The following is a 25,992-nucleotide window of genomic DNA, read 5'->3' as shown; positions in this document are numbered from 1 at the left end:
ATTGTCTCCCGAACGCAAATCGAGTTCGACCAAGATGCTCTGTTTTTATTAAAAATTACCTTTCCAGACACAAAGAAAATTGAAAAATCTTCAATTTAATTAAAGCTCTCGCATCACTTTATTAAGTCAATCAAATATAAAATGTTCTTTACACCCTTCTTTCTATACTAAAACAATACACACTTGAAAATAGCATTTACATATTTTAACAATAAATTTTCTATGATGCTGTATGCGTACAATTTCGTACTGTGCAAAAGTCCATTTACTTTAGTTCAAAAATATAAACAGAAGAAACTGACAAAGAGAGATGAAATCGTTTGACTGGAACGTTTTCTATTTTTGTTTTGTCTCTATTATTGTCTTTGATGGCCAAAAACCATCAATACAGAATATCTTTATGCCTCAAACCATTTATTTGTTTCTTATTTGCTAATTTACTTACATATGTATATGTATATATACGTTTAACTTGCTTATATATACATTGAAGCACAACAGCGTCTCTGCTTTATCTACTTTCAGGAATCTAGGAATTTTCTACCCTCATTTGAAGCGATTTCCTATGCTGTGAAAAGCATTGCGACAAAACTTAATTGGACTCATGTTGACATTTATGTTGGCGGTAAGTCACTGTTATTTACATAACTACATTACAACAATTACATTTCAACAATCTGACTTTCTGAGAACAAATGCATTTTGTTCAAGCAGTGCGGCACAGAACCGAGTAGAGTAAACTGTTCGACTTAATAATTAAATAAAATTTAATTTTACTGAAATAAATACCGTATGTAGTTATTGAAATATACAGATATACATATGTAACTCCTCTAGACTGCTTTATTTATCTATATATAATATCTAAGTAGTTCTTCAGTTACTTCCATTTTAATGAAACACAGGGTGGCGCACGAATCGTTTTACAAAAACAAATCGTAATAACTTTTGCTTTAAACATTATTATTACATTTTTTTATAATTGATTACTTTTGAAAATTATAAAACGTAAATCAGCTCCATTTAAATAATAATCTGCCAAACATAAAAAAACCTAAGTCGGTTACTCACTCAGAAAAAGTTATTACGGTTTGTTTTTGTAGCACGTTTCGTGCGATACCCTGTATTTAATTGTTGTCTTCTTTTTTCAATTATTTCTACATACCAATAGTTTATTTACACTTCAATCAGTAAGTTTACTTTTTACTCCTAATATCCCCTCACGATTTCTGTTTTAGGCTGCAATTTATAATATTTATGAGGCTTTTTTGGGATTATAGCATCGCTTTAGTTGTTGTTAATTGTATGTAAATGCCGTTTAGGCTATTTTCACATTTTTTCTACTTACAGCTAAATAAAATAAAATTTGTGTTAGATAACAAAATCGTTGGCACTTAATAATATATATTATGTTATCACTATGTAAATGTCTAGTGACCCAGTAGAAAAATTGGTTTTGTGTTAAAAACAAATAATGACATGAAAACTTGTAATTACTTGCGTTATTATCTAATGATAAATCTTTAGTAAATTTTTTTTTTCTTTTTTAAAACACTCCAAGTTTCGTCTCTTGTTTTAAGAATTTTGAATTAGATTAGCTACTTAAATTAAAGCATTTGAAATAATAATTAATAGTTTGAAACCGAAAAGTCTAGTCACTAAAAGTTATTATATTAGAAATTTGAAAAATTATTTTACTACAGTACTCTCATCCCTGCCTCGTTCGCCAAGATATGGATAGTAGAGAGTAATAATTTCGAATGAGCAGCCGTGTCGAAAAATCAATTAGCAAAGTCGAGAAAATAAAGGTCAGACTGAAACACCTACTCTAATTTTACAATAGTTATACTGACACTTTTGACTTGCCATAATCTCATAATAAAATTAATTTTTTTTATTTTTGGAGGCAGAGAGTTTAATTTAAATACATTTAAACATATAAACGTTTAAATCATCACTAATTTGTTCTTACTGATATAGTACTATCAAAATTCCTAGAGGCGTTCTCCTATTATGATTCACTCAAGTTTATGTATTTAAATTAATCTGCTGACAAGTCGACGGCAAACCGAAAAAGTAAAGCAGAGATCAAAGAAAGCACAAATAAAATACAAACTCTACAAACACTTTATACGTGGGCACAGTGAGGCATACGCAAAAAATCTTTAAACCAAATATTCAACAGCAGTTCACCTACAGCAAGCAATCTTCATTTGAAAATACACACATAGACACCAGACATGGTAATCTAAATCAACATTGGCAAACCAGAATATGTAGCAGTAAGAACGTGCAGCTGTGAGTTTCAATTTATGTAACGTATACGCCATCGCGTCTGCGCTGCATATTGACTTTAATGTGTTATACTTGAAACATTCTGCCGGCGAAGGTAGCTGACTTGCTTTCAACTACAACGCTCGTGCTTCACTTTCATCTGGATATGATGTATACATATCCATATATCTACAAGTATATGTATGTACCTATGTTAGCTCGTATTTCACCGCTAAGTTCTGCTGAGATTATTTGGTGTAGGGAAATTGAAAATAATTGCAGCGATAAACACGCCAGTGATGGCAAGCGAGGCAGGTTGGCTACGCAAAAAAAAAGTATGTATAGATGTATGTTAGTATGTCTATGAAGGCAAGGTTAAAAGGCGAAAGGCATTTACACACCAAACTTGCCTTTGACGTTTCTTCATCTACGTCAGCTGCACATTCTCTCAATATGACTTTTAACTTCACTGCTGTTATGTAGCGGAAATTTCATTGCATTGCTGTACACAGCATTTCACGACTACTTCCGCTGAAACTGTTTTAAATTACTGTCATACAAAACTACAAACACAAGTATTTGTGTGCGACTGAAATTTAATAAGTTTTTGCACTTGTCGAAGAAATTTCACAACTACTTTCATACCAAATTATAGCCTGGAAATTGAATTTGCACGCACATTCAAATACTTGTATGCCATGCTTATTTAATTTGCTTTAATTCGATAGTAAATTGTGCTCATTAATTTAAAACTATTTTGAATTATCAGCGTTGTATTAGAATAAATACACAAATAGCTTTTAAAATTTAATTTTCTGCTTTTTAATAAAGCTTCCTTTTTGTAGTCACTTCATTTTATTTTCGAGAAAGGCAAGTATTAATATAATAGATTCAGTAAACTTATATCCACTACTTTTGCATTAGATTGAAGATTTTATTTAGCATAGTTAGAAAAGTCGATTTAAGACATGAAAAAACATTAACTGCACAGGTTAATTTTTTATAGCATGCAGGGGTTTAAAAAAATCTTAATTCTAACTTTTATCGGTCAAATCGAATGGCAGATATATGCTATAATAGTTCGATCTGAACGATCTTTTCGTAGATTTTGCCGCTATCTTAAACAATAACTCATGTTAAATTTCGTTATGGTATTTTGTCAAATCAAAAATTTTTCCATACAACATACGGTGCTTCTGGCGAGTAACAATCGATTTGTGTGGCATGGCGCTGTCCTGATGTAACACAATTTCTATTCTATTGGCCGCTTCTGTGCGATTGCTTCCTTAATACGGTCCAATTTTTGATAGTACATATCTAAATTAAAAGTTTGGCCGCAAGAGAGGAGTAGATGATTCCTTGCCAATAACACCAAACATATAGCAAAACCTTCCTGACCATCAATCCTAGCTTGAACATTGTTTGTGCTGCCACGCCGCAAGTGCACTACCACAGTTTTCACTTGATGTTGCCCTAAGTGACCCACTCTTCATCAGTAGTAACCATCCACTACAGAAACGGCTCGATATTATTGCGATTCAGCTATGCTTCACAAACGAAAATGCATTGGGATACCATTTCATATTCTAGAAAGAAATAAAAATATGATTTAATATTAAATAATCCAGAAGTATGCAAATACAAATTAAATAAAGTAAATACGTAAAAATAATCAATTAATTTGTAGCACAAAAAGTGAAATGGCATATGCTTGTATTCAACACATTTACCATTACTATATATTGTATATTCATAATTGTCAGAGCCTTTTGAAAACTCAATCAATTAGTTATTTTTTCATTAAAGTTTTTTTTTGTTAGTTAAATTGCATAAAGTATATTAAAGATGTGAATTATTTGAACAAAAATCACATTTTTTTTTATCTACATTGAATTGCCTTTAAAGTTCGATAGCAAACAGGTAATCAACAAATTCAATAGAAAAACGAAATTGCAATTTAAAATCATAAAAACTGCGCACTTGTATGGTTTCCGGTAAGCACTGGAGTAAAAAAACTGAATGACAATTAATTAAAATTTTGCATATAACCAAACAATTGAGCTGAGTAAATAAATGTGCCATAAGTGGCGAGATAAACAAATGAATGAATGCATTTACGAGTGAATGGGATTACATTTGTTATACTTACGTTGTTTATGGGCAGATTGTTTGCACAATTTACGATTTTAAGGCATAAATGAAAATAAATACACAACAATTGCTTGATTTATACATGCAGAAATTACTGATGACAATAAAATAGTAATTAAAATATTTTTCAAGGACATTAATATTTCCGGCATCATTAGCTATAGATTTAAATACTACACATTCAAATTATATATATATATATATATATGTCAGTGTAGTAGTCATATACATTATCTCATATGTTTGCATACAACTAGCTATATATAGGGTGCATTTTTAGAATTAAAGAAATTCATAGAGGGATGCATAGCTGTCAAACCAGCTACCACAAACCAAATGTCAAAAGTATACACATGCGTCTGCCATTTCTGCTAACCAGACTTTGCCAAGCTACACGAGCGACACTTATACCGGTATAAAAACTGACGGGATATTTATGGCATGGCATTAAAATTCTTACTTATTTATTCTCTTGTATTCAAAAAACTTACTTTTCGATGTGGCTTGCATAACGAAGACATTATTGCTGTCGCGATTTTTTGGTAATTCCACTTCTTTTCCTTTGTTTTATTGTTAGCAAAAACTCTATAACACTAAAGAATCACCCTTTAGTCAGATCATTGGGTATTGTATGAGCATTAACTGAGCTCACATTATCAGATTCAATTGTCTGTCACTTAATTGCATAATCCATACGCATTTCAAACGTTCTGCTATTTTAATTTGTGTTATTAAATACCATGCATTATAAATTGGATGTGATATATATTTTCCATGATATAAATGGGTATTATGCTTTAAAATATGCACATAACATAACATAAACACAGCCGCTTCCCAAAAAATATTGTCCAAAATGCGTTGTTAATTCTTAAAAATTAAATATATAACTCTGTAAATACTCTAAACAAAACAAATGTAAATATAATATAGATTCATTAAAAGACATTCACACAAGGTAAAATAGTAAAATCATAAAGTTTATGGGTTGTGCTGTTCACATGGTGCGGAAAGTATGTAATTGAAACACTTCCAGGCTAACTCACTGCTTCTATGTTACTCATAATCTACAGTTACTCATTAGTATCAAAGCAGAATAGAATTCAAGCAAGCGGGTGGTCAGTTAAGCAGAACAGTCAGGTAAAAAGTAGACTCATTGACTGGCGTTGAATAAACGCATACTTAATCGTTGAGTATATATAAGTGGTGAAAACAAACTATGAGACATCCAGCTATTAGTCGCATAAACTTCAATAACATCCACACGTCGCCATTTTTATTAGCAAGCCGAAACAATATCAAAAAAGGAAGGCGCACCACGTATTTATTTTCCTGGTTGATATATCGGCTCCACTTCTGCCCTATGTTATATATGTGTTGTTGATGTTTGTTGTAATGCGTGCCGGCATACATTTATGTATAAAGCATATTTATATATGCTACATATGCAGGCCTGGCTTCATCGATTTTCTCCTTTTATACATATTATCTCTATTCTTCTTTTTGTATTCTTTCCACATCACACAAACATTTGCTCAGACTAGTGACTGCTCTTGTTACTGTTTGCTTTCTTAACATAAGGTAGCCGTGACGCGTCGCGTTTCGATTTCTCAAATCATCGGAAACAATCGCTTTGTGCGCAAGCGGAAGTAAAAGAAATGATTTACCGCAAACGAGAATGTCGAAAGCTCGAAGGCAATTGAACTTAAAGGCCACGCCCTAATCTTACAAATTTACCGAATTATATGACGAGCTTTATTGCTCAAGATTTAAAGCTTAAGTATTTCTCAATTTTTTATATGAGCTAAACTCTGTTACATAAAAATTCCTTTAAGCTTACGACCTGAGCTATCTCAAAAGTAACTCTGTTACATGAAAATCTAATATCACAAGACATTTTTCTTCTTAAAAATAACATTTTTTTTTCTTTTTTAACATTCTAAAAACATTTTTAAAATATTTCATCTCTCTGAACCTATGTTACTCTACTGACTTTATTGGTGAACCTTTATTTCTTGACCTTTTTAAAGGCATTAACATACGAAAAAATTGTTTTCTATTTCCAAACTTTTGAATTCATAAAATTTTCTTTAACTTATTTAGTTAAGTTAGCGAAGCATCAACTGTTAGGCTCAGTAGAGTCTGACCTGAAATCGCACGTTCATCGCCTAGAATATTTTTACAGATACTGTCATATTCATGTTCATTTTATTCAGTCATCCAACTGAAAACTAGAAATCTAGAATGTGTTAAGTAATAAATCAATTTTTAAGTTTTTTTTAAGATTTTTTAGATTAATCCAAAAGTATGCAAAATTAACGGGCGCTCAGACTTAGTATGACATGGCGTATACGTAATCTTAAAAAAGTATATATTTTTACGCTTCATAATAAATCTGAACTGAGCTATACCAGTTGATAATATTTCAGAAAAAAAATTAAATATCTTATTGAAAAAGATAAAAATCCATCTCAATGAGTTGAGTTCACCCATTCAATATTGACTAGTAATGATTTTAATTGTTAGCTCATTAGCGCTGCGGGAATTAAACATAATACCATTTAGCAAACATATACACATGCTTACACTTAACTACATTCGCTTACTTGCTTACTGGTTTGTAATTTATTTAATCATTGCAGGCGATGCTGCCGATAAACACTCACGCATATTGGTCTATTGAGAATATTTACTGTTACATGCATGCATGTGTGCTCAAAAGAAGATCGTTTAGTTGCAGTAAATATTACGCACACTTTCGTTTATTGCTTTCGTGCACTTTCGCTACTTTTTCCACTGAAGCATATAAGGGCAACTCCTTTGTATTTCAGCGGCGATTGTTATTGTTCAAGCTCAGCGTGTTGTTGCCATAATGGTGACGACCAACACACTGCGGATGAAAGCGATTTTATTATTATACTTTTTTTTTTTTTTGGTTGCGCGGTTTTGTAGTCAAGGTTCAGTGAACTCGTTGATGGTTTTACAAAGTAATACATAGACACTCACATGCTTGCGTGTGCGTATTTCTGCACACATACATACATATGTATTGCCCAAAGTATTTGCAATGAAAGTAAAATATACATATTTTACGCCGTAAAAATTGTATTTCTAGATAAAAATACTTGTATATAAATGCACAAAGGTGAAATGTTTAATTATTTTTTAATGATATCCCTTCAAATACAAAAGTTTTTCAAACAATGCCATTGTTTTGATCGTACATTTTGTATGGCAGCTTTATGCTATACTAGACGGTTCTAACAAATGAGCAGCTTCTAGAGGTGAAAGAAGCGTGTGCGGTATTTTGGAGCGATATCTCAAAAACTGAGAGACTATTTCCATATATACAAACAGACTGGCAAGTATGGCTAAATCGACTCAGCCCGTCATGCTGATAATATATATATATTGTACATAAGTGTATATCTATGATAAATTTTTAAGGTATCCAACGTCTTTTCTTGATGTTATAAACTTCTTGGTAAACTTAATAGGCTACAAAAATATCTCCAACATGGGGCTACAAAAGATTTATTAATTTTAAAAAAAATTCAAACACCAGAAACGCTCCGTTCTCTAAAGTATAAAAGAATATATACTTCGCAGGTAATAAATAGAGAAAGATTTCTATAGCATTTTTGTGGTACAATTGCAAACTAAAACTCAATACCGGCTGCTGCTTTTCAGCGAGCATTCTTTTCAAATTTAAGAACGAGCAAAAATGTTGCATACGTTATCCGATCAGTTTAGACGACACGAAAGCAATTCATGGTGAAAATCACAAAGTTTTCCCATAATTTTTTTTGATTTATGACGAGGTGATTAGGTCATTGATGAGATTATGCGGCACCTGTTTTGCCTCACTCGCCTTATAGTCCAGACCTCGACCTGACCCATACCCCGTTTTACTACCATTTGTTCCGGTCTTGGTTTAATGTTTTTTTTTACATAAGGCGCACAATCCAAAAAAACAAAATATTACAACTCAGAAAATCTTGAGAACATTCGTATACAAGTACTGAATTCTTATTTATACATATGTACGAGTATACATGTTTGTTTCTGATCTGGCATAGCTCGCATTGTTCACTTAATTAACTTCAATTAGGCGCATTTCGAGAATGTTTGCACAAACTATTAGGTTATATCATACCCACACTTCGATTAATTAATAGTATTTAAAGGCCACACGAACAAAAAAAATTTCCGGTTATAATATGGGCAGCAACTCCTCACAAGCATACCACTACTTATTATCTCGCAGTTTACGACGATTTCAGCGAAATGGAGTTAATTATCGGTAAATTCACTAATATGCATACATATAAATGTGCGATAGGCTATACATATATACAAGTATGTATATAAACCTATTTGCATGCTAACACGCAAAACTATTGGTTAGCGTTTGTTAATATGACTTATATGCTTTTGTATATACATACACGAGTATAAACATACACAGATGTGGAGTTTGGTATATCAACTTAATTAAAACTACATTGATTGACCACAAAGCCGATGCTGGAAAAACCAAAGCTTAGCATCCAACATAATTGCGGCGTTGTTGGTGTCCAGCTGATGTTTGAATTATGAATATATGAATGCGGTTGCATATGTATAAAGGCTGCAAATATACAACTATGCTTTTGACTTGATTTCATGCCTATAATGACAAGGGTCTTTGCATTTTGCTCAACATTTTGTATAGTTTCTAAAGATAAATCTGATTACGACCAAATTTGAAAATTTTCAAAGCCCATTTGTTAGTTTTTGAGTTTATAATAAAAAAAACTTATTGTATTACAAACTTCCTACCGAGTACTTTCAGATGCTGATAACGAAAAGAAGTGTAAAATTCTTCCATGAGCTTTTTCTGAATTCTTATGGAGCTATAGATAAAGCAGTTAACAGTGGTAGTTTTTACTGCTGATTCTCCAGTAATTTTCCTCCATATTGAAGAATGATGGCAAATAGAATTACACAGTATTTGAATCAATGAATTCTTATTTATATTTTGCTGAGTCTATCCCAAGCTCAGTTTTGTTGAAAATTGCACATTCTTCATTTCAACAAATTAATAATTTATTTGCCAATTTCATCTTAGCAAGAGATATTCAAATTCTCGGTTGTGGCAAACTATTGAAAATGTTGTATTACCATAATTAAATATCAAAATTTTTAGAACAAGAAATCAAAACCAAAAAATAAAAATTGAACAACATGACGATATACGCAGAGAGAAGCTAACAACAACTGCAATCTAATAATTGCAATTCATTTTATAATTTCAAAATAAATACCCGCCTAACCAACTTAACCAGTACTTCATTCTACCTGTTTGCGATAGAATTTCAGCCAATACTGAAATATTAACCAACCAAGAGCATGAAACCAAATTTATGCAACAAAAATAGTAATCAAAACCAATTTAATTGGGCTGGAGTAAATAACTGCAACAAAAAATCTAATTTATATATCAAAATAGTGTACAGACGAGATGAGTTGATTTAGACATGTCCGTCTGTTTTTATATAAACGAAGCAGTCCTACAGTTTTTGAGATATAACTCTGAAATTTTATCATTAGTAATTTCGTACTTAAAAAACTTCTCAGATAAGTTTGTGATTGCTGATTCAGTATTGTTTGAGCACGTGTCAAAGATGGGCATCTTTAAAGAGAAAGTACGCCATATTTTATAGTATTTCTCCGCTCTAATTGTTAAAATCTTTATTCGGAATTATAATTCGAGCAATAGTTGGACCGGCTGAGGAAAGCAATCGCCCAGAAGTGGCTAGTAGGAAAAGAGTTGTATGCCATCAGGACAAACTTCGAGAACTTGGTTAACAGGTTCTTATGCATTCAAACTATAATTCAGACATGTTTTTGTACATGCTGAATGAATTTATAAGTAAAAATCAAAACCTTGTAAAAATTGACTAACCCAGTTTTTGTCAGGCGGACTTCTATCACAGTGGCCGAATAATACCTTCAATTTCATAAAATTTTCACTACAATAGTATTCTTAATTTCTCAAAAGAATTCATCAATCAGTATTTATAATAAACTCTTTTTGCAATTTTGTTGTTATTATTTCATTTTCAATTATTTTACCAAACATGCCATAAATTATGTTACACAGTGTAAACCGACTGGGCTGAATTTTCAGTTCGCGAATTAATAAAAGTGTGGTATAAAATCACTTTGCCTTCTTACAAGTTAACCATTTCACTAATATTGTCGACATATTCGTTCAAATGCCTGGAAAATGCATGAGCATAAATATTTTCACTTCGCTTGCTAATCAAGAAAATGAAAATTAAGCTGTAATTTAGTTAGGTTTGCAATTTGGCAAATTGTTGAATTAGCACATCGGCTAGGTATGTGTATGTGTTCGCACATGTGCTTGATATGTATGCATCTACAAGGCGTATGAGTAACTAAAAAGCGAAGGCACAGATGTTGCCTATGCACATAAAGTTTTATGTAAATGTGGGCTGGCATGCAAATGTAGCGGTGGAAGTATGTTCAAAAACAAGTTTAAGTGCTGCATGTACAAGCGCTTACACACATACATACAGACACACTTCAGGTAACCTAGCAGGGAATTCAACTGAATTTAAATACACCGTAGTTGCAAAATATTAAAACCACACACTACAAGCTTGTGGATGCACAGCGCTGCGAGCGTATCTTTTTCCAACTTGGCCATATAATTGGTCTGCATGAGAGTGCTTTGTAGTCGAGAATTACACACATATATATGTGTGTTATGATACTATCGCTGCTAGGTTCCTAGTTATGTATAAGAGCATATGCAAGCAATTATAAGCTTTTGCAAGGGTGTAAAGCTTAATAAGAACTTAGCTAAGACACACAACTAACTTAATAAAGAATTTTGCTATGCCTGCAAGGCTTCTTCCAACATGCTGTGTGTGCATATATGGTAGTGGTGCATATTGGAATAGTTTTCAACCAACGATTTTGTCGTTATATTACCTTTATGAAAGTCTGTAGATTCTAAGTGGTTGTTCTATCAATTGCAATTCTTTTGGATTTTTGAAAAGTAATCTGTTCTTGATCTAGCCTCAATTGTCCTTATCTTGTGAATTATTATTATTTTTTTTATTTCCTTTGTTATTGCTGTATAAAGATACACATAGAAAGTTGGTTTTTGAAATGTTCTATTTTCTCTTATTGTAGAATTTTATCTTTTAATGCCAAAAATTAAGTAAAATCCGCTCAGATTTTTTCCTAGCCCCGACATATCTACCGGATACACTGTTACAGGTCATTGGTCTCTCTAAAGATAATTGTTTTCGGGAAGGCTCATTGACCTGGCTAAGGATTATTGACCTCGCGAGATCTTACTAAATGTCATTGGCTTCGCCAAAATGAATTTAATTATACCCCGAACAGAGTATATTAAGTTCGTAACATAAAAGAGGAAACATCCAAAACTCTTTTAAAAATATGTAATATCTAAGTGATCAGCGTGATGAGCTGAGACGATTTAGCCATATCCGTCTGTTTGTCTATTCACCTGTCCATTCTTTTCTCTCTAAGAGCTGCTCATTTGTCGGAACCGCTAATATCGGGCCGCTAGAGGATACAAACTGATCGATAAAAATTAAGATTTCAAATCAATGCTACAATCTCCGAACATATTGGTTATATAGGACCACTATAGCATATAGCTGTCATTCAAGCTGATCTATCAAAATCAAGATAATAATCTTCATAAAAGCCATTTTTACCTTACTACATAAGCAACCTTAGTTCGAATTGAAGGTTGATTTTATCAAACAACTTGGTTATAAAGAACTAGCTAAACGTTTTCCGTTGGATGCAAACCGTTGCCAGGTTACGTTTTCAGCTTTATACTTATACATAAAAATATTATATGCTAAAAGAAACGCACTAGCGAAGTGTATTACAGCTGCGGACGAAGTTAACATTTTTTCTTGTTTTTATTGTTAAAATAAAAAACCTTTCTATTCTACAATTATCGAAAATTACATCTGAACTTTAGTTTAATCAAAATATATTTATATGATTCTTTCCAGTACATACTTATATATGCTACTTATATATATATATATATATATATAAACACTCATGTATTCCTTTTAAATTTTAAAATAACCTCCAAACGATTTTTTTCAACATACTCACTTCCGGGAATCAGCCTCTATCACAACATCAATTTGATTCAAATTCAATTTTGTTGTCCCATTGCGACTATTGAACAAAGCTTTTATGTGGCCTCCCATCTCTATCGTTTAATTTCATTATCCATGTATACCGCTACCTCCGCTCTGTTGCGTCACTGCCATGTATAATAATATTAATTTGATGTGCTCTACACATACTAATATGAGTACTTATGGATATGACTATTTGACTATATATCACCATTTATTTACTATTGCTTATTGTTGCAGATGAAAATTGGGGTATGCCACTCGCCATAGCGGCAAACTTACATGTGTCATATAAAATTGAAATTGCTGACGACATACGTGATCTGCATGCACACGATAAAATTGGTAAAGGTAAGTGTTGAGTTGAATTGTTAACACATATGTATATGACGTTTAATTATAGAATATTTCACTAAATCAATTTTCAATCATTTAAAGCACTTAATGCCATTCTGCATATAGCACCCGTGCATATTGCCGGCTGGTGTATTCCTGCGTTGACCGCTCTAAGGCTCAATGAAGCTACCCAGCTTGAAGAGGTGCAAACAGTGTCACGCTAATTTGCTCTGCTCCTGACAACTTCTACTACTGCCTCACAGAGGCTACTCATGGTGGCTGTTTCGGCGCTCACATACCGACGAGGGATATGTGAACGGGGAGAAGTCGCTCCGCCAGCAGAGCGGCGATATTATCCCGCATCCTGCTCACATCGGAGTGGGAATGTGTTAAATCTAAGTTGTTATCTTGCATTCTAGCATTGAAGCTATGGACCACGTGTGCGCTTAGCAGGCGTTGGTCGACAACCAACTCTTGCGCGATTGCGAAATAATTCAGGACTAGAGTAGAACGTAGGAGATCTACTGAACTGCTTATTCTCAGCAAAGTTCATATTGCTGCAATTGTTACAATAGAAGTTCTTACTGTACTCTGTCCAATTAGCGTTCATGCTGTCAGGCTAAAAATACACGCACTATCTTTTCTATTGTCCAGCCTTTGCAAGACTGAGGCTGAAACATCTCAGCAGTTATACCTTCAGCGAACCAGAAGACATAGCCGAAACTGATATTGGCGATTCAACAAAGTGCTTTGTTGATTTATGAGGGTCTTATAATTCAGTATATAGGAGTTTTTTAGGTACCACAACGGACTGACGTTATAAGCTATCCAAGTGAAATCCCTATTAAGATCGGTCATTTAACCTTATCTTATTTAACCTAAAGCACTCATATTTAAAAATGAGTAAGCTTTCTTTTATATCGATAAACTTTAGTGGTGCTTCTTTAACCTCAAAGTAGACCTACATCGCGGCGGTAACCTCCTGATTCAAATATGGAGAATACGTCGAATGATAAAGTCGGTGTGTTGTCATGGTGGAGTGCTGACTTGGTTTACTTTTATCGGCTCAGGTACGACTTGGGCACTAAAAATGTTGTCTAGGATTTCAAATAAGCATACAATATGATATAGGTATTTTTTATAGCTCTATATCATTGGAAGAAGACATCGCTATAAGAGTAGGAAATAAATTACATTAAAATACTAATAAATATACCGACTTACTTTAGTATAGTTTTACATAAACCTCATTTCACATTTTTCTCTTACTCCAAAACTGCATGCATTAAACGGCAGCGATCATCATCACGGCGGACATGAATGATGCCAGCACATTACAATTTCTGACACAGTTGGTGGGCCTGCAACACACCAAAGTGCTGCTCATCGATGTGGTGGCCACGTCCTTTAATGCGCAGAATAATTTCTACAAAAATTTGGCGCGCATTAACGGCAGCGCCGAACTAATGTCCAATTTGCTGCTACTCACAGTGCTGAGTGATAAGTACCGTTATTTTCTGAAGGTCGCCTTCGAAGACAACGGCATTGGATTAGTGCAGAATTTCCGGCAAATGCGACGTTGGAAGGCAATGACAACCGATGGCCAGCTGGGTGGCGAAGCGGCTATGCTCAATTGGCCAATGCACTTGGATAGATCAGTTACACGTGCGCTGCAAGAGCACGAAGAGGCTATGGCTGCGGAGGCAATCGTAAGCAATAATGACAAAACTGCAACGACTACGAGCACAACAACTGTGCAGCCGACGCGTGACACATTGGCGGCCTTCGATGAATGTCCACAGCTGAGTGGGCTTAATTTTGTCGAGATCTGTCCGAATATTGAAAATGTAACAGGGCATTGCGTGCAGTTTTTGCAACAAAATCACAATGACAATAATACTACACGTAACGGCAATTTGTTGCAACAGCTGCGCACGTTGCTAAAACAACTATGCCACATACATCCGGTCACCGGACATACCCACGCTGAACAAGCGCGCATTGCCAATTTACGGAATTTCATAGACTTTTTTCATTTTTACGATTTTATAATTACCAATGTGCGGCAACAGCTAGCGGTGACGCCAACAAAACCAAATTCAAGCAAAATAAAGCAATCAAATACGGCATCAACCACAACGCAAAATAGAAATCGAAACGATAGTGCCGGTGCTGCTGGTAGTAGTGATGACATTGACGCGCCAGCCGGCATTATCACCGCCCAAATGCCTAAGTATGATTTCATTGTATTGGATGTGGTGCATGAAAATGCCACTGCCAACAATAATAACCACAATAATAAAGACAATAGCAGCATAGCCACGAATGCGGCTATAGTTGACTTCAATGGTAGTGTTAATGCTGACACCAATTCGGCGGACACGGCGGATGCGGTATCAACAGCATCAATGGACTCAATCAAATGGCGCCCACTGTTGATTCTAGAGCAGCACGAGATCAATTCCAACACTTATATTACACATTCCATACAGCCGGGTTACGACGAATGGCTGCTGGTGAGCACGGCACAGCTTTGGCAATGCGGCGCTATCTGTTGGACAATTGTGGCGATTTGCATTGGATTGCTTTTGATTATTATGGCCGCAAGCGTGGCTGCCGGCATAGCAATGAGGTAAGTGGAATATTGGTGCTAAAGGCAATTAGCAGTAATTATGTATACATATATGCTCATTTTGTTGAAATTAGCACAATATGTTCCGCTTTTTTTGCATAGGTAGGTGGAACTGACTAAAGTGACAAGTTGAGAAATATTTCTATAAATCTCTGGATCTCGTATCTCTTCAGACCAACATTATATTTTTTCGTGGAATTTTTATGTCAGCATTTGACTTTAGTGCGATATTTTAAAGATTTAGGTTCCAGTAGAAGACTGATTTTACTAAAAACAAAGTTAGCATTCAATTCACTTTTTAACGAAACCCTAGAAATTTATTTCCTGTTTTTTGTGCCATTTAAGTATACCTGCTAAATTCTGAAATATCATAATATATTGTCACGATATGGTTCAGATACTCTACATTTTTCTACTCAAACAATTTAAATTCAAAATAGCCGAACATTACGAGTAATACTAATAAATGTATTTAGCACCACAAATTCATCTAGACTAATTTACAAACTCCGATAATTATCAACTTATGCCTGTAAGGTATTGATTATTACATATTTATTTTGCGCTCTCACACAAAACTAATGTCTGCGTTTAACCAAATTTAAGAATTAATAAATAAAATCCAACTACGTCCACTAAGTTGGTGTGGTTGTGGCAAATTAATAAATTAGTAATAGTCCAGAGCTGACTAATTACTCTAATGAGCATTCGGTCACTATGGTGAATGGTTGAAAACCCAAAGCAAATGCCATGGGCATAAATGTAGCATAATAACACGCTAAAATTGAAGGTCATCAAAGTCACTACAGCATTAACACTTAATTGTATCATTATGAGTAAGAGCATGTCACCAGAGTCATGCTTTTGAAAGTTCGAAATTTAACTAAGCTTTTTACTTCTCAACCCCCTTAGGCACATTACGCTCACACTTGCGCTCTGTCGGACCATTCATGAGTATTTAGCTTATTTCTTGTTATATTGTATTTTTATATATCAAAGTTTTTCAATGTATCCTTGCTACTTCAAATATAAATAATTTACTATACTAATAAAGGTGCAACTATGTTAAAACTTTTTTTTTTTTAATGACTTTAATCATAATTAGCCAAATAATTATTAGATATTAGCGCATTTCAAGCATAGTAATTTAAATAAGATTAAAAAACATTTATTTCAACATCTTGGCACCTTCTTTTTGCAATCGCTACACCTTAAAGCTGTAGATGATTGGATATCTCCATTGAAGAATGTGTCACCTCAGATTACAACGGCCTGTGTATACTGCTACAAACAGAATCAATTTTTCTCTGTTGAGGCTATATCTGCACAGAAATAACTTCATGTGACGAGGTGCAGTCATTTGTAGTTAGTACAGAGAAACTTGACTCACATATTATCGACTTGGTAGTCACAGATTTTCTAACCAGCCATCGACAGTATTCGATAGAAGTCACAAAAAATCTTAGAGTTTTTCTTAAATTAGCTAGGAAAGCTCCAGCATCCACTTCTTTTGCTCATTGAAAATAGAGAACCTAACCATTGAGAATTGGTAAATCGAAGCCAACTGAGTGACATTATTTTATGTTTGCAGTATCTTATTTCCATTACTAATCCTTTAATTTCGGAAATAATAATTTTAAATTTTACAAGTTTATTTTTAAGTTAAATTACGTATTATAATTATGCCGGATAAAAGTCGATTGTCATCTAACTCTATGTAATGAGGGATAGAAGTTGAAAATATCATATGAGGTATGTAATATCTTCTTTGGCACTATAGGCGTGGGTCAGTCTAGTTCAAGAACACAAAACGTCTATCATTTGCGAGCGTGGGCGCCCTTGCTTCCGTTGACCATCCATGGATATCGAATCGAAGAAGCTTTTCCCTGGAGCATCATCTTCCATGCCAACGACCAGGCTTAACCAGCGCACTCATTTGATTTTTATGTGCTTAATTCTATCCATGTCATCGTAGAGCTAATACCGTTCGTTATTTCATCTTCTTCGATTTTCATCGCTCAATCGGACGCCTACAAAGACCTTATGGAGAATATTTATCCCGAATGCCCCCAGCACTTTCTCATCTCAGTTCGTCATCGTTCATATTTCTGCACCGTATAATAGGACGGGAATGATGAAAGACTTATAGAGCGTAATTTTTATTCGTCGAGAGAGGGATCTGCTTCTCAATTGACTGCTGATCAAAGTAGTACTTATTGACAAGAGCTATTCGGCGCTTGATGTCTGGACTTGGTTGGTTCCTACAAGTCCAATATATATAAAAAATCCTTCCTATTTTCAAATTTATAGTTGACAATCAATATCACTTTTCAATGGCGTATATATAATAGTTTAGTTTAATTTCACCTTCTGTGGACGAAAGCTTAATCAGTACGTTCATTGTGAAAAAATTACTACTTGATGATAAAAAAAAATCCTTCATAACGCTATCACATTATGCCACAAATTCGGGTTTATTTTTCTGTGTTTATACGCATCCGTTACGCAAAAATATGAAGTTTCTCTCAAATTAAGTCTCTTTTATACAATATATTAAAAAAGCCTTTATCAAACAAAAAAATTAAGTTGTTTGTCAACTGTCCCTCAATCGTTTACATTAAAAAGTTGTAAAAAACCGAATTATGAACATACTGCTAAATTCCCAGAGAAGCTATAAAACAGCACCACCTTGTGCACACACATACACATATATACATACGCACATGACATAATATAGAATACTGTATGAAGCTTTAAAAATTGCACCAATTAAATTAAATTAAGCTCTATATGTATGTGTTTCCAGCATTTTGTAAATATGTAGTTGCATAAAGTTGTGATATACGTGTATGAATGCATATGCATTTGTGCTTGAGCATGTGCACATCTGCTGTAAGTATTCGTAAATACGCGTGGTGCACGCATTCGCACGACACACGCGTGTACATCCACCCACATGGGTATACTGAAATGTGTAAACTTTCGGATTTTATTAGCGTAAAAACGCTACGAGTATAAGCACTACGCTAAAATTGGCAGTAAAACTTTGTTTAATCGCCTCAAAATGGAATATTTAGTGCGATTTCAGTGGGGAGAATTTCGCAGTTTGCAGTTATTCAGCGCGATTCAATGCAATGCCACAAGTATAACGCTAAATTAAGTTTATATGAAACAATTTTGGATTTTTGATGTCGCATCCAATTGTTTAAATAGCACATAATTCCACTAAACTATATAGAATGCATTATTTTAGCAGCCAGAGCAGTTCAGTTACAAACGTATCTTAAAGACGACATTATCTAAGATAATTCAAGTCTATTTTATCTTAAATTGAAACATCTCCTATGAGATTATATATACCACTTATAATAATTTCACAAAAAACCATGAATGATATATGAATTTCACCTTATAATGCATATTTCTCCGAATTTTTTATCGAATCTAATAATATCTCAGTTATCTTAATAAAATTAAGTAAAAATAGTTTTCACTTATCATATCGATTCCACCAGAAATGGATAAATTCGGCCCTAATTTTTTAATATAACCTGTATATAAGAATAGCGTTTAAAATTATTTGCGCCTACCGGCAATTTTTGGACATACATATGTATATATCGTGTCACAGCATGTCAAATATCCTAATAAAATTAAATTGACCTAATACATTTTATATTTTGTAATTTTATTTGTGAAATGATATCACTAGTGAATATTGAATATATTAGTTTAGACCAATGCATTCTTAATTGTTAACTTTTGCAGACGAATTTTGAGCCAGTATAATACTCGATGCTTCTCGAACTCGAACATAAATAAGAATAATACTATTACAAGTACATAGTAATCCCAGTAAGTTTAAGAATCTGCAATAGTTTAGTATAATCAATTTTTTCTTTGAACAACATTCATTACTCGGCAATATTTGACACCAGTTTTAATAGTTTTTGATAATTAAACTAACGAGTGTTTTTTAGACAAGTGGTTTTCACCGAGGCAATACTTTTTGCGGAGTTACTCTTTTTGACAGCTGTTATTTGATTTATACTCATTTTGGTTTGACATTTCATAAGGAACAGACTTATTCCCGAACAACGTTTGCAAGTTGTGCAAATTTATTACCAAAATAATCGTTTGGTTTGCGCGCTGCTCCAATATTCGGTCGACATAAACGTCCAGCAGAAGCGGTAATTCGAGTAACTATGGTTCTGTTTCCAACACTCGAGTGGAGATGCATATCCTCAGAGACAACGTACAGTGCACACCGAAGGCGCTAATGAGTTCATCCGCCATTGTATTCATCCACTTTACGGAAGGATCTTAGTTTGCGGGCTTACAAAATCTATTAACTAAACTAACTCATGCAAGAATTGAAGCCGAACGACCATCAAACGCATCGCACGTTCGGTGAATAGGCCCAGAACGAGATATGGCCACCGATCCCGGTTTCACAAGAAAATTTTATTCAGCGCTAAAGCTCATGACATTTGCTTCCAACAAGACGGCACTATATGCCATACAGCAACGAAAAAATCAATTTATTGAAGTTAACTTTTTGTGAATGCATTATCTCGCGTCGTAGACCTGTGGTGTGGCCTCCAAAAACGTGTGATTTAAACCCGATGGAATATTTTTTGTTTGGTTATGTGAAGTCGCTTGTCTACGCAGACCAGCCCGAAAAGATCGACGCTTTGGAAGAGCGGCGCGTTATTGCTGACTTACGACGCCAAATGCTGCAAAAGTGGTCTAAAATATAGCCTCTCTGCTAGAATTTATTCGAGCCAGCCGCGGCAGTCACTTGCCCGAAATAAGTTTTAAAACATAATGGCAAACGCTTAATTAAAAATTATTGGCTTTAACGTTGAATTATGTGCGTTTTATTTCTTCTTGAAAACCACACGACTAAAGAAACACGAGGACTTAAAGCGACACACCCCAAAAAAAATTAAAATTAACAATAAGATGTGGCTATTAAGTGGGCGCAGTTCAATTGTTAGCATCTTCATTTTAATACTATGCCAACGCTGTTTAAACACCACAATAACAGTTTATTTGAAGCAATTACCACCGTAATTCACCAAATTAAACGGAACTAAGAAATCAAACAGCGAACGCTGGTGGTATATACAAGCTATTTAGCTATTCAGCGCAATTCAGCAACTATTTAATTGTGTAAAAGGCAATGAAACAACTACACTGACATTTCGATCAACTACAAACACTATCGTAAATATCCAGCAGTCGCGTTTAAATGATACACAAAGCCATAAAATGACCAACAAGCGATAACAAACTTGTACATAATGAGATGCGAGCCAGCGGCACGGAGTCAAGTTGCACGTATCCTAATGAGGTATAAAAAAGACAAAGCAAACCAAAAAAACAAAAAAATGTTCACAAACAAGCAAAGTTGCACATACATTGACACGTACATATGTGTGTTAGTGGTGTTGTAGCATCGCACACAGCGAGATCAGACAGACAAAGCAACCGAGTTAATGACTAATCTGCTGCTACTTTGCTTCACTGAAGACGGTCTACCACGCTGAATTATTATGGCTGCGCGTGAAACTTTAGCACAGTTCATTAATATAATTCCGCAGCTTTAACTAGAGCTGTTTTATTTTTTACTACTTGTTCTTGTTGCATTATATAGCACGAAGTTAATGTTACACACGCACATGCACACAAACACACGAGTATCATTGCAAATGGCAGGTTAATACATAAGTACAAAAACTCGAGCGCATATCGAGTGAGTGTTACACTGGGCTAACATTCGCGCCATACTCTCAATTTGATGGCAGTTATTTTTAAGACATTTTAGTGTAACCTCAAAGTGGAAATTACGCTTACTTGTAAGCTTGCTTAATAGTTTCGGTTATATAATACTACTTACTATGAAAAAGAAAAGCAAATATTATGTGACCGCAGCTTAAGTTGCGCGCTAATTATCCAATTATTTTTATACTTTCAGGAATTACTTTCTACGTAAGCGCCTCTCGAAAGGACCCAACAAAATCGTACTCTCCGCTGATGACTTTGTCTTTCCAGTCGACTCACGCAGGGTGAGTAAAATTTTTATTCACTATGTTTGTGATGACATAAAGTGTTTAAGAAATATACAATACTTTGCATTAATTACAATATAGTGGAGTATAAAATGGGTTAAAATCTGCATTTGGATATATAGAACTAAATTATGATTTTCCTTACCCATAATATAATCAATATCTTAACCTCAGTAGCAAAATCAGATTGCTGTGTCGATAAATAATAACAGCTCAGCTAAATTTTTGAAATATCTACAAATATTATATTTGAAAGTCTAAGGCATCCATACTATTGTAACTTATGTATGGATCTCTTAAAATAAGAGTAAAATAAATTCCTGAGTTATTTGGAATTATCCGGTTATATGTTATATTTAATTAATTACGTTGCCGTTTGGCTTCAGTCGTATTATTCAAGTTTTCTTTCCTCTGACTTAGATAAACATGCGTAGTAAGGTATCTCCTATCAAAATCCTATATTTTATTATTTTCTTATAATTTTCCACTTTTCTGGGTATATTAAATTTGCCACGATGTTTGTAACACTCAACAGGACACTGCGGAGAGCATATAAACTATTTTTAAAGTATTATTTTAAATATGGTCTGCAATTTTGCACACGTCCTTTCCTTATCAACACGCCGATATCGGACAACTATAGCATATAGCTGCCATACAAACTGACTGATAAAATTCAAGTTCTTGTATGGAAGACTTTTTTATTTGTCAAAATATCTTCAGGAAATTTAATATAGATTATTACCCCAGACATACCAAAAATATCCAAAGAATCACTTTAGCTTATAGCCGTAATCCAAACTGACCGACCAAAATCAAAATAATGATATTTTTATATCTTTTTATGCTATAAAAAATACACCTATGATAAGCTTCGGTGCAGGCTCCTCCTAGAATGCTTAGCATACTTTTAGAAAAGGATGCTTTCGAACTTGATCTTAATTCAGGGGTTGCTTATGTCTGTTTGTTCACATAAGTACTTTTTACAGAGAGCTTAAGCTACTTACGCATTTTCATGTTTGTCATGTTATTCTATATTGATGAGTGAAGTTTATCAGTAGGAGACAATATGTACGTTCTCTCTTTTCAATTAGGTCGATGAGGGCATCGAAGCGATGCTCTGCTGTTGGCTACAACAACTACAAGAGTTCGGCGGCCCCGAAGTCGACAAGCCTGATTTGCTTAAAGGTTCAATCGGTTCGCTAAAAAATCTTGGCTTAATTATACCGGGCGTCGGCACAGCCACTGGAGGAGCAGCCACAGCGAATGGTGCTAAAGGTACGTCAGGCACAAATAGCTTAGCGCGTCATAATCCGGCGCTCCTAGATATGCGGGCGCGCTACAATGGCGATTTGGTACAACTGAAAGAAATACCCTTGAATGGCTCGGCTGAGTTGAAGGCCAAAGCAATGGATCTGTTGGTGGCAGCGCACGGCATGCGACACGAGAACATTAACCCCTTAATTGGTGAGTAATAAATACTTTTTGCTGCGTAACGTTTAATTAAAACTTTGTTTTGTGTGCTTTTTTTTTTGTACTAAATCTTTTCTGCTACCACCTTCTTCTCGCTAGGTTGGCTCTCCGATCCCAATCGCACAGCCATGGTGTTCGATTACTGTTCACGCGGTTCGCTGCAGGATGTGCTCATCATGGACGAAATCAAATTGGATTGGAGTTTTCGTCTCAGTTTGTTAACGGATTTGGTGCGCGGCATGCGCTACCTGCACGCCTCAACCCTACGCGTGCATGGCACATTAACGTCGCGTAATTGTGTTGTGGACGCGCGTTGGGTACTGAAAATCACCGATTATGGTCTACCATCATTCTATGAGGTGCAGAATCTTCTGCCACTCACACGCACAGCTAAAGAACTATTGTGGACTGCGCCGGAATTGTTACGTTCAATGAAAACTCATCATCAACACCATGGCCGCGTACTGGGCACACAAATGGGTGACGTCTATTCCTTTGGCATCATCATGCAGGAGGTCGTCGTACGCGGTGAGCCCTACTGTATGTTGTCGCTATCTCCGGACGAAATAATAGCGAAAATTAAAAAGCCACCACCACTGATACGGCCATCCGTTTCGAAGGGTGCTGCACCGCCAGAAGCTATCAACATTATGCGTCAGTGCTGGGCTGAACAGCCGGACATGCGGCCCGACTTTAATTCGTGAGTACAGCACAAACATTTTATTAACCTACTGCTTACATAGCTTGGTGGTAATGAACAGTAAAGGTGTTTTATAAATATACTTTATGGATATTCCGCATATATTGATTTTATGTTATGTTTCACTTATCTATTTATTTACTTCGCCTTTTTCTTCACCTATCTGCCGCGCTAACGCATTATTTTGCCTACCGGCTGTTGATGACACCCTTAATGATGTGCGATGAATAATATGCTACATTTGCTGTAATATTTTATTAGCGTTTACGAACGCTTTAAAATGCTCAATCACGGGCGGAAGGTGAACTTCGTTGACACAATGTTTCAAATGCTGGAAAAGTATTCGAATAATTTGGAGGAGCTGATACGTGAGCGCACAGATCAATTGGACATCGAGAGAAAAAAAACGGAACAATTATTAAATCGCATGTTGCCAAGGTAAGAAAACGAAAGTGAACTCCTTTTATAAAACCGTCGCATAGCGCCGAAGGAAAAATAAAATGCAAGGACTTTGCATACGTATTAGAAGTTTGTAAACTGATTACGATTTTCGTTGATGTTCTTGTTGCAGCTAGAGTAAATATTCCACAAATATATTTCAGCTGGTTTCGACACATTGACCCAACTGGGCCCCCTTGTTAGGCGTTGAAAGATGGCAGCATGTAGTGCTAACTATGGCACAGTGAAAGCTAGCAATAACCACAACTTAACTTCCATAGAAACTAGGGTTATTTCTAGTGTCGAAATTCAAGCATCCAGTCCAGCAGCAAATTGTAAGTCTCTGCTTCCATGAAAGTTTTTTGAATATATCATATATGCGCCGTTTCAACGCGAGTCGACGCCGAAAAACACTTCAAAGCTTTTTTTCTCGCATTGATCAGCTTTACGCTCGGCCTCGGTCATCTTCCAATCTGCACTTCCTATGCGATTTCGTATGAAAATCTACGCACACAGTTTTGAAGTTGATCTTGCACATTCATCAGTTTTGCTCTCGGTTCGGCGTTCACTCTACAAGCACCCTTAGAAGGTTAAACCATAAGCATATAGTGTTAAAATTAATATATTATTTTTGTTCAAATTATATATTTTTTAGTTACCTTGGAAGATTTCTCGGTTTTCAAACGCACAATTTCTTAATTGTCTAAATCATACTCGTAATATTTTTACTGACGCTTTACATATATTGTTGCGGATCAAAACCTAAGTTCCATGCAGTACAAATCCGTTATAATTCATAACAAATGTCATTTTTATTAAGGCTGGCTTGTTCTTTTTACCCAAATAACTTCTCCCTTTTTCAACTGCAGTTCGGTCGCGGAAAAATTGAAAATGGGCTTGGCCGTCGAACCGGAAGAGTTTTCCGATGTCACAATCTATTTTAGCGACATTGTTGGTTTTACAACGATTGCTGCACACTGTAGTCCCGTACAAGTTGTGGACCTGCTAAATGATCTATACACAATTTTCGATGCCACCATCAACGCCTACAATGTATACAAGGTATGTAAAAACAACTACTTATATGCGTTGGTGCAAATATATATATTGTATTTATATTCCTTGTCAGGTGGAAACCATTGGCGATGCTTACATGGTTGTTAGTGGCTTACCGGTGAAAATACCCGATCATGCGGAACAAATTGCCACAATGGCATTGGATCTGCTACACCAAAGTGGTCGTTTCAATGTGAAGCATTTACCTGGTGTACCGTTGCAATTACGAATAGGTTTGCATACAGGTCCCTGTTGTGCAGGCGTGGTGGGATTAACAATGCCGCGTTACTGTCTCTTCGGCGATACAGTGAATACAGCATCGCGTATGGAATCAACGGGTAAGAACTCCGTTTATAAACCTACAATAATGATAATTGAGATTGTTATTATTATTGCTTTGTTTGGAAGGTTCCTCTTGGCGCATACACATGTCACAGGAAACACGTGATCGCTTGGAAGCACGAGGCGGTTATACGATAGAACAGCGTGGTTTAATTGAAATTAAGGGAAAAGGAATGATGAATACCTTTTGGCTGTTAGGGAAGAAAGGTTTTGATAAACCGTTGCCTGCCCCACCGCCAATTGGGTAAGCCTCTAGATACATTATTTACTATATTGATATATATTTATTTAAAATACCTTCCCTTAAAT

At 35.0% G+C, this 25,992-nt stretch overlaps 1 protein-coding gene across 3 annotated transcripts in view; it reads left to right on the top strand.

Moving 5' to 3' along the window:
* The window catches only part of LOC106620963 (uncharacterized), a 95,830-nt gene that overhangs the window by 66,181 nt on the left and 3,657 nt on the right, over window positions 1-25,992 (top strand). For all 3 annotated transcript variants that reach the window (XR_011396358.1, XM_036378109.2, XM_036378108.2), the window contains exons 4-13: window positions 526-625; window positions 12,873-12,983; window positions 14,265-15,600; window positions 21,581-21,671; window positions 22,769-23,141; window positions 23,247-23,847; window positions 24,109-24,285; window positions 25,155-25,347; window positions 25,415-25,679; window positions 25,750-25,927. Coding sequence is in view for 2 of the 3 variants with exons in the window: in XM_036378109.2 (XP_036234002.2) it covers window positions 526-625; window positions 12,873-12,983; window positions 14,265-15,600; window positions 21,581-21,671; window positions 22,769-23,141; window positions 23,247-23,847; window positions 24,109-24,285; window positions 25,155-25,347; window positions 25,415-25,679; window positions 25,750-25,927 (3,425 nt within the window). In the remaining variant the exon portion in view is untranslated. The remainder of the gene's footprint in view (window positions 1-525; window positions 626-12,872; window positions 12,984-14,264; window positions 15,601-21,580; window positions 21,672-22,768; window positions 23,142-23,246; window positions 23,848-24,108; window positions 24,286-25,154; window positions 25,348-25,414; window positions 25,680-25,749; window positions 25,928-25,992) is intronic.

Source organism: Bactrocera oleae, chromosome 2, assembly GCF_042242935.1.
Source record: "Bactrocera oleae isolate idBacOlea1 chromosome 2, idBacOlea1, whole genome shotgun sequence".
NCBI classification, from domain to species: Eukaryota; Metazoa; Arthropoda; class Insecta; order Diptera; family Tephritidae; genus Bactrocera; species Bactrocera oleae.
This window is presented reverse-complemented; position numbering and strand designations above follow the sequence as displayed.